The sequence below is a fragment of the Procambarus clarkii genome, chromosome 22 (assembly GCF_040958095.1).
Source record: "Procambarus clarkii isolate CNS0578487 chromosome 22, FALCON_Pclarkii_2.0, whole genome shotgun sequence".
In the NCBI taxonomy this organism is placed as follows: Eukaryota; Metazoa; Arthropoda; class Malacostraca; order Decapoda; family Cambaridae; genus Procambarus; species Procambarus clarkii.
In genome coordinates this window covers 40,257,458-40,270,563 of record NC_091171.1, presented here as the reverse complement: position 1 = coordinate 40,270,563, position 13,106 = coordinate 40,257,458, and the positions used below count along the sequence as shown (strand labels likewise).

At 49.1% G+C, this 13,106-nt stretch overlaps 1 protein-coding gene across 2 annotated transcripts in view; it reads left to right on the top strand.

Moving 5' to 3' along the window:
- The first annotated feature begins 422 nt into the window (after nucleotides 1-422).
- Nucleotides 423-13,106, top strand: part of LOC123749183 (uncharacterized) — a 67,012-nt gene continuing 54,328 nt past the window's right edge. The window contains exon 1 of one of the 2 annotated variants that reach the window (XM_045731290.2): nucleotides 423-2,646. In XM_045731290.2, coding sequence (XP_045587246.1) covers nucleotides 677-2,638 — 1,962 coding nt within the window. In that variant the 5' untranslated portion in view covers nucleotides 423-676 and the 3' untranslated portion in view covers nucleotides 2,639-2,646. The remainder of the gene's footprint in view (nucleotides 2,647-13,106) is intronic. The other variant, XM_069328878.1, reaches the window with a different exon arrangement.

Genomic DNA, 13,106 nt, shown 5'->3' with positions numbered 1-13,106 from the left:
TTGTGCCTGGCTCAGTATACATCACATACTTCCCTCTCCAACATTTATCTGATTTAAGCAACAAACAAATGTCTGAGAAAAAATAAACTTCCGGGGATATGTAATTTATGCCAAACAAAAACTTTCTTAATGCCTGGTCCTCGCTGACGTGAGCCACTCCTTGAAGCACACTTGCTCAGTCAACCCTTAAACTAACGCATATTTCTGTCATTTATAACCAGTGTATTTACAAGCTGTGAATAACGGAGATATACAACATAACGCCTGGATGAAATGAGCTCCCAAGAACTTATAAGTCAGATGATCTTGAGAGACGGCGTAACCCAGTTTCTGAGGCGGCTCTGTGATTGGCTCGGGGTGTGTTGCGGGAGCGGCCGGGTGGCCAGGCATGCGCAGTGCGGCCCGCATACCTCAAGCCCAGGTGTGCGCTCCCCCACTTACCTGTGCAGTGTTCACCACGCACCCGCAGCGAGCTAGTTCTAGCGAGCGGTCACTCCTGGAGTGCGTGTCTGTGTGTATGCGGGCGCCGTGCGACTTAATACTCACTATGAACAAACGAAAAAGGAGCTGGGCTGTAGCCTTTTGTGTGTCGTAGTGCTTTTGGGATATGTTCAGAACCCACTAGTGACGGGGGATTTCCTTTCAAGTTTAGTGACGATTCTTGTGAGTTGACATCATGAAGATGGCCAGGCGAGGAGGCGCGGACCCCACACCTATCTGCCGCTGCCGAGTCCTGTATCTGGGGTCGTCCGTTCCCCAGGTTACCAAAGACGGCCTACAGGGCATACAGGAACCCCTGAGGGAGCTCTATCCTGCAGAAGGAGCGGTCAGCGCACGCGGGATAGACTCCTGGCTCTCGGTGTGGTCCAACGGGCTCCTACTGGAAAATGTAGACGAAAACCAGAAAAAGGTGACGCGTTTCTTCCCCATTGACTCTCTCCACTACTGCGCGGCCGTCAGGTATGTGGTGGTGGCTGGCGGCGAGGGCGCTGCCGTGCAGAGATTCTTGCCACTTGATTCCCCCTTCGCCAGGAATCCTAACATCAATCACCCGCCGTTGTTCGCCTGTATCATGCGCCGCACCACCGGCATTAAAGTTCTGGAGTGCCACGCCTTTATATGCAAGCGGGAGACTCCGGCAAACGCACTGGTACGCTGCTGTTTCCACGCTTACGCTGACTCCATGTACGCCCGAAGTCTGGAGGGCGGTGGCGGGGGCGGCGGTGGTGGCGGCGGCGGCGGCAACAGCCAGTACGGCTCTGTGTACGGCGGCAGAGCAACAGAGGAACGCGTCCTTGAAATAGAAGACTTCAACAGTGCGGCCTCAGAGATCATTCCTACATCTCTGGGTTCCTCGCCCACTCAGGACGCGCCCGCCTCGCCCTCCTCCCAGGACTCGCCAGGAGATGAAATATCGATATATAATGGCGACGAGAATCACAAAGTTTGGGCAGGACAGATTAAACCCGAGAATGAGCTCATCTATTCCGACTATTCCTCGGGGACGATGCGATCAGCGAGGTCAACAGCGTCGATATACGGAACTGCAGGAGGGACGCGCCCCTCGCGTCCCCGCCAGATGATCATGCCCTCCGTCGCCCCTCCGCCTCCGCCAGAGACAGACAAGGATAAAAAGGGTAAGAAAGATGGCAAAAATAAGGGTCGACGTGATGAGGAGGAGATGAGCAGGCTGACCAACGGGGGACCCCCGCGCCCCGCCAGTGTGGTCAACGGCGGGATGAGGCACCATAACGGTAGTCTCCCGCGACACATTAACGGCCACTCCTCCCCACCTAAGATGAAGGGAAAGTTTCGCATACTTGGCACCAGCAGCCTCTCCGACAGGAAGAGCAAGGGGATGCGTGCTCCTCCGCCCTTCATAATGGTGCAGGGGCCTCCTGGGCCACCTGGACACCATGGCCCACCTCCCCATCATGGCCATCACGTGCCACATGGACCATCAGGTCCACATGGACCACCTCCGGGCCCTCATTTAGCAGTTCCCATGGGACCCATGCCACCTCCACACATGGTGCCCATACAGGGCCCTCCGCCGCCTCATATGCTGCCCCCACCAGGGCCCCAGCACGTCTTGCTGCCCCCTCCTGGGCCCATGGGACCACACGGACCTCCAGGACCACATGGTGGCCCTTATGGACCTCCAGGGCGTCGGCCTCCATCAAGGGTACTTGAGGAACCTATCTACATGCCCTCTACCCGGCCCCTGAGCCCCACGGCGTCGTACCAGCCGGGGCACTTCCCCCACGAGCAGTACCTCATGGAACACTACGCCACAACTGGCAGACCCAAACACAAGAAGAAAAAGAAAGGGGGCAACAAAAAGGAATCCGACGAGGATATATACGGCAGAAAGGGTCACCTGAACGAGAGGGCCTTCTCGTATAGCATCCGGGAGGAGCACCGGTCTCGCTCCTACGGGTCGCTGGCGGGTATCGGCGAGGACTCGATGAGCAAGAAGGACCGCGAGATCCTGCAGATGGTGGCGGACCTGGACCTGAGTGGAGACGAGCTGGAGAGGGTGGAGCCTCGACCTGGCGTGTACCGGCCGCCTCACTCCGACCGGCTCTCAGCCTCCGGCACCATCACCTCCAGGATCTCCCGAGCCTCCAGACGATAAACACACAGGTAAGATCACGGAAGATTTTTTTTTATCTCTTACTATTTCCTATCCCCCCCCCCCGGCCTATCCCAAATCCTTATCCTGACCCCTTCCAAGTGCTATAGAGTCGTGATGGATTGGCGCTTTCTCCCTGATACGTTCCCTCTTCGTCCCTCTTACTAGTTAGCAACTCTTCACATGGGCCACTCTTCCTGCATTTCATAGGTATGGGTTTTGTTATTTGTCTACAGTCACAGGATTCTGATATTCCACATTAATTGTTGTAATAGTGAAGTGGCCGGATATATATGTGTGTGTGTGTGATTAATATGTAGCAAGACCAACACAGGCTTAGACTTAATATGTGATCACCAAAGACATTATTAGTCACATCATGTTGTTAAACCCTTCACAGTAGTTGTCAGCATCATGAGATAATGTACTGTTTTCCATAGCCAAAAAAGATATCCTGTAACATACTAACAAATTTTAACTACATACTAACTATATTATAACCTGAGTTTGTAAAAGCATCTTAATCACCTTCAGTGGTTAGGTGCTTAATTACACACTAGTTTTTCTGTCAGTTATCTCACCCTCCTGTCAAGGTAGGAAAGACAATTGTATGTATATATATATATATATATATATATATATATATATATATATATATATATATATATATATATATATATATATATATATATATATATATAATGTATATGTGGAAGCTGATCAGAATTACATTTCACCTTTATAAATGCACATTAATGACATTATGTAAAAGACATATCGAACACTTTTTGTAGGACAGACGTAAATCTGTGTATCCTTGTATTTACGTATGTAGGTTAGCTTAGCATTTTAAGAGCACAACAATCACCTTCTGTGGTCGATTGTCCAATCTATCCCTGAACTATATGTTTAACAGATCTCTAACCCTGTCCATGGAGGACAGACTAAAATGTTTATATATCGTGGTTAGCATTGTAAATGTGTGGCCACGTCTGCGGTAGAAAATAATAATAAACAAAAACTAACACATTTTAGAAGACATTTTGAAGACGTTTGGGACAAGGCATTTTCCCAAATCCGAATGTAATTATAAAAATAGATCCGTAGGCGGAAACATGTATAGATCACAAGAAGGAACCACGACAGGTGGTGCTTGTCTGACCTTAATCGTTGTGACCGTTGTTCGCTGGGAAGTTATTAAAGGTTGAAAACCCAATATCAGTCATTTCAAACCCCCAAATCATTTGTCGTTTCCTTCGATTGTCTTCTATTTTTTTCTTCAGTAGGTCTGGTTTAACCACTAACTCTTCCACCTTAACCCGTTATAAAATATATTTCCGTGTAAGGCTCTCGCTGGAGTTTACGAGCGGCTTGCACACAGCAATACTGATCATGCCTGAGGCCCCTGCGAGCAGTGGAGCGCCAGGCACGGCTCAGGGGTGACTACATAACTGCAGAGGTAACGGAAGCGCTGCCTGGCACGCCAGGGGCCGGCGGTAGGACGGAAGGAGAGCCTCTGAAGCTACGCTAGACGAGAGACCAAACTGAGAGCAACAGAGACTTAGAAGGAGGAGGATGTACTGGAAGAAAGATACAAAGATATAAAATGAAAGATGCCTAAAGGATGCCAGAAAGACTTTGGAAGGAAAGTAAGGAATTAATTATCAAAAGAAGGAAAGTAAACACTATTAAATATTAAAGAACGTTTGTCGTGGAAGGAAGTTAATTATCCTGATAAAACACTTGGAAAGGGTCTGAGGACAGGATAGGAAGGAGTGAAGGAAGTGTTCCCAACCATTTGGATCATCAGGGGATCGAAAGCCGACCTGATAGATGCGAGGCTGATGCTGTAACGCCCACTGACAGGCGACGGTGGGCGTGTTGTTGAGGAAGTGCTCTGGGGCGTATGAGAGATTTCAACGCATCAAGGCAAGTTATCTGGTCCGCCAGCCGACTATGACCGTTCTCACACGCCACCGAGTCCCTGAGTACGACGTCGGGTCTATAATCTCTGTGTTGTGTTGTACGCGTGAACCCATTTGCGTCCGTACGCGTAAACTTATGTATTTAAAGCATCAGGATGATCTCGGACGTAGGTTCGAATCCTCGTCACGGCCCTTGTGGATTTGTTCTTATGTATTTAAATATTGAAATAAGGTAAATATTTTTATGTAAAAGCAAATACCTCATAAATACAAGAAAGTTGAACAGAATTATCACTAAAGATATTATGTAGAAGTAGATTAATAACAAAGCTTAATCAATATTACGAAAAAAATATCCAACCGCCTGGCAGCTGGATCACATCTGGTACACTGCTGACACACATTAGCGACGAGTAACGTGCAAGGTGTTTCAATATACATACCCGACAGGGCAAATCTGACATCATATCTTCCCCCCCCCCTCCCTAGTGGCCAAACAGTAATTACTTTTAAGATGTCTTCTTCATCAGCTGCACAAGGAAGCTTGATAATAAGCGAGATAATGGTCTCACATTATGTTTACCCGAGTGACGTCACGGCTGGGTGAGCCACAAAGATGGTAGCCAGCGAGGAAGCACAATTACTCCCCCACCGCAAATTAGCCAACCTACAAGCCCACTTTATAAGTGGTGTGTGCCTTGTGAGTCACTGTACGTGGTACGGTCTAGCCGCCACCAACACCACCACCCACAGAAGGCACAGTTCGGTTATAGCAGTGACTGGGTTAAAGCAGGCGCCTCTTTTTTAGAAATGTTTGACCGTCCACTCTTTTGTTTTTGCAGTAGATTCCAGGGCGCCAGATTCACGAAAGCACTTACGCAAGCACTTACGAACCTCTACATCTTTCCTCAATCTTTGGCGGCTTTGTTTACAATTATTAAACAGTTTATGAACTACAAAGCACCAGGAGGCTGTTTATAACAAATTACAACAGTTGAATGGGAAGTTTTCATGCTTGTAAACTGTTTAATAAATGTAATCAAAGCCGTCAAAGATTGAGGAAAGATGTACACGTTCGTAAGTACTTGCGTAAGTGCTGTCGTGAATCTGGCCCCAGGTTCTTCCGAGTCTGGCTCATTCTTCTGGTGTGCCATCTAGAACCCCCGTCCCCCCCCCCTACACACAAGCAATCAGCAAATGAACGCTAAAATAACAGTGAAGAATTATATATTCTGGAAAATGTCGACAGAATGAGATGCAGATGATGAAATTCCACCGGAGAAGCGAACCACAACGTTGGTCTGCTGCTGGTATACCGACGAGAGTATGACCGTATACTGACGAGAGTATGACCGTATACTGACGAGAGTATGACCGTATACTGACGAGAATATGCCCGTATACTGACGAGAGTATGCTCGTATACTGACGATAATATGCCCGTATACTGACGAGAGTATGACCGCATACTGACGAAAGTATGACCGTATACTGACGAGAGTATTCCCGTATACTGACGAGAGTATGCCCGTATACTGACGAGAGCATGCCAGTATACTGACGAGAGTATGTCCGTATACTGACGAAAGTATGCCAGTATACTGACAAGAGTATACCAGTATACTGACGAGAGTATGCCAGTATACTGACGAGAATATGCCAGTATATTGACGAAAGTATGCCAGTATACTGACGAGAGTATGCCAGTATACTGACGAGAGTATGCCAGTATACTGACGAGAGTATGCCAGTATACTGACGAGAGTATGCCAGTATACTGACGAGAGTATGCCAGTATACTGACGAGAGTATGACCGTATACTGACGAGAGTATGCCAGTATACTGACGAGAGTATGCCAGTATACTGACGAGAGTATGGCCGTATACTGACGAGAGTATGCCAGTATACTGACGAGAGTATGCCAGTATACTGATGAGAGTATGCCAGTATACTGACGAGAGTATGCCAGTATACTGACGAGAGTATGCCAGTATACTGATGAGAGTATGCCAGTATACTGACGAGAGTATGCCAGTATAATGACAAGAGTATGCCAGTATACTGACGAGAGTATGCCAGTATACTGACGAGAGTATGCCAGTATACTGACGAGAGTATGCCAGTATACTGACGAGAGTATGCCAGTATACTGACGAGAGTATGTCCGTATACTGACGAAAATATGCCAGTATACTGACAAGAGTATACCAGTATACTGACGAGAGTATGCCAGTATACTGACGAGAATATGCCAGTATATTGACGAAAGTATGCCAGTATACTGACGAGAATATGCCAGTATACTGACGAGAGTATGCCAGTATACTGACGAGAGTATGCCAGTATACCGATGAGAGTATGCCAGTATACTGACGAGAGTATGCCAGTATACTGACGAGAGTATGCCAGTATACTGACGAGAGTATGACCGTATACTGACGAGAGTATGCCAGTATACTGACGAGAGTATGCCAGTATACTGACGAGAGTATGCCAGTATACTGACGAGAGTATGCCAGTATACTGACGAGAGTATGCCAGTGTACTGACGAGAGTATGCCAGTATACTGACGAGAGTATGCCAGTATACTGACGAGAGTATGCCAGTATACTGATGAGAGTATGACCGTACAACTGCCTAGCATGCCAGTATACTGACGAGAGTATGACCGTATACTGACGAGAGTATGCCAGTATACTGATGAGAGTATGACCGTACAGCTGCCTAGCATGCCACTCTGGTCTCTACAACTCACAACTCCTGAATGTAATGAGACAGCGCGTGACTGACATCCACAAAGCATGGAGCTTTAATGTTGACATTGATGTGACGACCCCTTCCTTGAGCAGTGGCAGCTGACAGACGCATGACAACGACAGTGGCAGCTGACAGACGCATGACAACGACAGTGGCAGCTGACAGACGCATGACAACGACTTGGCAGCTGATAGACGCATGACAACGACAGTGGCAGCTGACAGACGCATGACAACGACTTGTCAGGGGCGACTAGTGTGTCATGACAGTGGGGGTGTCATAAGGTGACACCCCTGGTATAAAGAAATTGAAATAAGTTTATTGAGGTAAAATACACACAAAGGGATGAGGTAGCTCAAGCTATTCTCCCGCCGTTCAGTACATTGGTATAAAGAATTTATATTTTTTATTAGAATATATTTTTTATTAGAATTTAATCCTTCATTTGGGATGGATATTATGTTCATTTACCCGTTAATTGCAAATGTCTATCGCCTGATTACTGAGTGGAGAGCACGTCGGATTCGTAGTCCTGAGGTTCCGGGTTCGATCCCCGGTGGAGGCGGGAACAAATGGGTAGCGTTTCTTTCACCCTGATGCGCTGGTTTACCTAGCAGTAAATAGGTACCTGGGAGTTACACCGATGCTAAGGGTTGTTTTCTGGGGGTATGTAACAAAAAGGAGGCCTGGTCGAGGACCGGGCCGTGGGGGCGCTAAGCCACGAAATCATCTCAAGATGACCTCAAGATATCGCGTGAGAAAAGCAATTATATGTATAGGAAACTATATTAGAAGTACCATAATGGAAGATATTTGTCGTCGTTATGATATTATTATGATTTTGTGATTTTGAAGTTATTTATATAAACGTTTAAGGGTGAGTTGCGAGCCCAAATGTTGAGTGCATGGACTTGTTACGTCAGCGGCTCAGCTGTTGATCCAGAGCTTGTAGGATCTTGAGTGAAAGTTGTTGGAGAGGAAGGGAGTAACCCTGACCTGGTGTGGCCTGGGCTCCCTCCACCACACTTACACCACTATCACACTCAACCACACTCCACGACACTCACACAACTACACTCAAACCACCACACACACGGTTGAGAGGTGGGACTAAAAGCAAAGCTCAACCCCCGCAAGCACAACTAGGTGAGTACATACACCACCACACTCACACCACCATTCCACACTCACACCTCCACCACACTCACACCACCACCACACTCACACCACCACCACACTCACACCACCACCACACTCACACCACCACCACACTCACACCACCACCACACTCACACCACCACCACACTCACACCACCATTCCACACTCACACCTCCACCACACTCACACCTCCACCACACTCACACCTCCACCACACTCACACCTCCACCACACTCACACCACCACCACACTCACACCACCACCACACTCACACCACCACCACACTCACACCACCACCACACTCACACCACCACCACACTCACACCACCACCACACTCACACCTCCACCACACTCACACCACCACCACACTCACACCTCCACCACACTCACACCACCACCACACTCACACCACCACCACACTCACACCTCCACCACACTCACACCTCCACCACACTCACACCACCACCACACTCACACCTCCACCACACTCACACCACCACCACACTCACACCTCCACCACACTCACACCACCACCACACTCACACCACCACCACACTCACACCACCACCACACTCACACCACCACCACACTCACACCTCCACCACACTCACACCACCACCACACTCACACCACCACCACACTCACACCACCACCACACTCACACCTCCACCACACTCACACCACCACCACACTCACACCACCACCACACTCACACCACCACCACACTCACACCTCCACCACACTCACACCACCACCACACTCACACCACCACCACACTCACACCACCACCACACTCACACCTCCACCACACTCACACCACCACCACACTCACACCTCCACCACACTCACACCACCACCACACTCACACCACCACCACACTCACACCACCACCACACTCACACCTCCACCACACTCACACCACCACCACACTCACACCACCACCACACTCACACCACCACCACACTCACACCACCACCACACTCACACCACCACCACACTCACACCACCACCACACTCACACCACCATTCCACACTCACACCTCCACCACACTCACACCACCACCACACTCACACCACCACCACACTCACACCACCACCACACTCACACCACCACCACACTCACACCACCACCACACTCACACCTCCACCACACTCACACCACCACCACACTCACACCACCACCACACTCACACCACCACCACACTCACACCACCACCACACTCACACCACCATTCCACACTCACACCTCCACCACACTCACACCACCACCACACTCACACCACCACCACACTCACACCACCACCACACTCACACCACCACCACACTCACACCACCACCACACTCACACCACCACCACACTCACACCACCACCACACTCACACCACCACCACACTCACACCACCACCACACTCACACCTCCACCACACTCACACCACCACCACACTCACACCACCACCACACTCACACCACCATTCCACACTCACACCTCCACCACACTCACACCTCCACCACACTCACACCACCACCACACTCACACCACCACCACACTCACACCACCACCACACTCACACCACCACCACACTCACACCACCACCACACTCACACCACCATTCCACACTCACACCTCCACCACACTCACACCTCCACCACACTCACACCACCACCACACTCACACCACCGCCACACTCACACCACCACCACACTCACACCACCACCACACTCACACCACCACCACACTCACACCACCACCACACTCACACCACCACCACACTCACACCACCACCACACTCACACCACCACCACACTCACACCACCATTCCACACTCACACCTCCACCACACTCACACCACCACCACACTCACACCACCACCACACTCACACCACCACCACACTCACACCACCACCACACTCACACCTCCACCACACTCACACCACCACCACACTCACACCACCACCACACTCACACCACCACCACACTCACACCACCACCACACTCACACCACCACCACACTCACACCACCACCACACTCACACCACCACCACACTCACACCACCACCACACTCACACCACCACCACACTCACACCACCACCACACTCACACCACCACCACACTCACCTACTCTCCAAACCAAGAGAAAGTAGGACAAGAGGACACAGGTGCACGCTGGAAACGCAAATGAACCGAAGGAATGTAAGGAAATACTCGAACCCTGTACTGGTGGCCAAGTGAGGAGGGATATATATACCCTGTCAGCCTTGTTGTACCCTTACGGGCTATTCATGCCCGTGCCACCTCTTGGGTGGCTTAATCTTTATCAATCTGTTGTACCCGTTGCCTTATAATATGAGTATTCTGATGTTCAAATTGTCGGATCTCACACTACCGTCACACAAGCACCACGACCACACTCACACTACCACTACATTCATGCCACCACAGTCTACCACCACAGTCTACCACCACAGTCACACCATTGCTTCATACCACAACACTCGCACCACCGCTCACTAAAATCTTAAATAAAACACTGGAGACAGGAGATCTCTCCGAGTTCTGCAAACAAGCAAACATTGAAGTTCTTGTGTTAAAAAAAGCGGAGCTTGCAACAAGGTTAGTGCAAGAGCTAAGACGGTTAAGTTATAAGGACAAGTTAAGGGAACTAGACCTCGCAACCTTAGAGGATAGAATAGAGGGAACATGTTCGCAACATACAAGATTATGAGGGGAAACGCAAAGTGGTCAAGAACATCTTCTTTAAATTGAAAGTTGGACAAGAGGACACAGGTAGAAACTAGCAAGACAAATGCGGCGAATAGATGTAATGAAGTACTCGTACCCAGTACAGGTGGTCAACAAGTGGAATGCACTGAAAGCAGAAGCCGTGGAAGCCACCTCCTTCCACAACTTTAGAGCCAGAGTCGTCAAGGAATTCGAACGTCAGACTAGTTTAATTGTACCGCACCAGGTGCAAGAAGGAGGCATGTAGACGGGATACAACGCTCTCTCTCTCTCTCTATGAACAGCCATTCCTCCACACCCATACCACCATAACACACGCTGTATGAGAGATGTATGAGTATACATCACACACACACACACACACACACACACACACACACACACACACACACACACACACACACACACACACACACACACACACACACCACGTCTCACAATGCAGCACGAACGTAAACAAAACCAATTCAAAAGGAAAGGAAATAAATCATAGAAATCAGGCAATCAAGGTGAAAATCTGGAGGCACTGGATGACAACACCGCCGCTCCCCGGAATATCCGGTCTGGAGAACTCCGGAGAAATCTTTTTTGGCGGGTTGTTAAATGTGTACACGAGTGTGTTTACCAGCGGGCGAGGCCGACGGTAGACGGTCTACGCCAGCAGCGAGACCAGACTGTGAGTTACTGCCGAGTGAACGAGGCCAGGGGTCACGGGACAAGAGGGAGGCACGGTACTGTACCCCTACCTACCACTATTGACACAGTACTGTACCGCTACCTATCATTATTGACACAGTACTGTACCACTACCAGCCACTATTGACACAGTACTGTACCGCTACCCTACCACTATTGACACTACTGTACCGCTACCCTACCACTATTGACACAGTACTGTACCACTACCCTACCACTATTGACACAGTACTGTACCGCTACCCTACCACTATTGACACAGTACTGTACCACTACCCTACCACTATTGACACAGTACTGTACCGCTACCCTACCACTATTGACACAGTACTGTACCACTACCCTACCACTATTGACACAGTACTGTACCACTACCCTACCACTATTGACACGATACTCTACCACTTTCCGCCACACCAGTAATGAACAAGGAAGCATGAGCGAGGCTGCCGTGCACAGTCCTGCACACCAAGGTGAGGAGTGAGCACACAGTATCCTTAAAGAACCCGTCCTCAGGTAGAGGACAGAGTAGAGGAGTGCAGTCTTCCTTCTACCCTGGAGGAGAAGCGAAACAAAATGGGGGGGGACATGATCCCTGTATACGAGATACAATCGAAAAAAATATGGCCTTGAAATCGATGGAAAATATACCACAAAGACATACAATAGCTGGGAATACAATTGAGTGGAAAAGATGTAAGGAAATTACACGTTTTCAATACGGGTGGTGAAGTTGCAAGAACTTCAACAGTGTATTGTTGCAGTTTAAAGAAAAGAAGTCAAAGAAAATAAGAAGTTGAAAGAAAACAATGCAAGAAAAGAAGGCGTGAAAGTTAGCCTCCATCCACGGCTCAAGACGGCATATGACCGGAACTCCAGCGTCAGAAAGGTAACCTATACAGCAGCAGGTATGACAAGACCAGTAGACGGGTGTCACAGAGAGTTACACCTCACTTAGACCCCGTAGTCACTGTTCGGTAGTCACTGTAAGCAGGGCCTTACAGTGTATCACTGTAAGCAGGGCCTTACAGTGTATCACAGTAAGCAGGGCCTTACAGTGTATCACAGTAAGCAGGGCCTTACAGTGTATCATTGTGAGCCGGGCCTTACAGTGTAACACTGTAAGCAGGGCCTTACAGTGTATCACTGTAAGCAGGGCCTTACAGTGTATCACTGTAAGCAGGGCCTT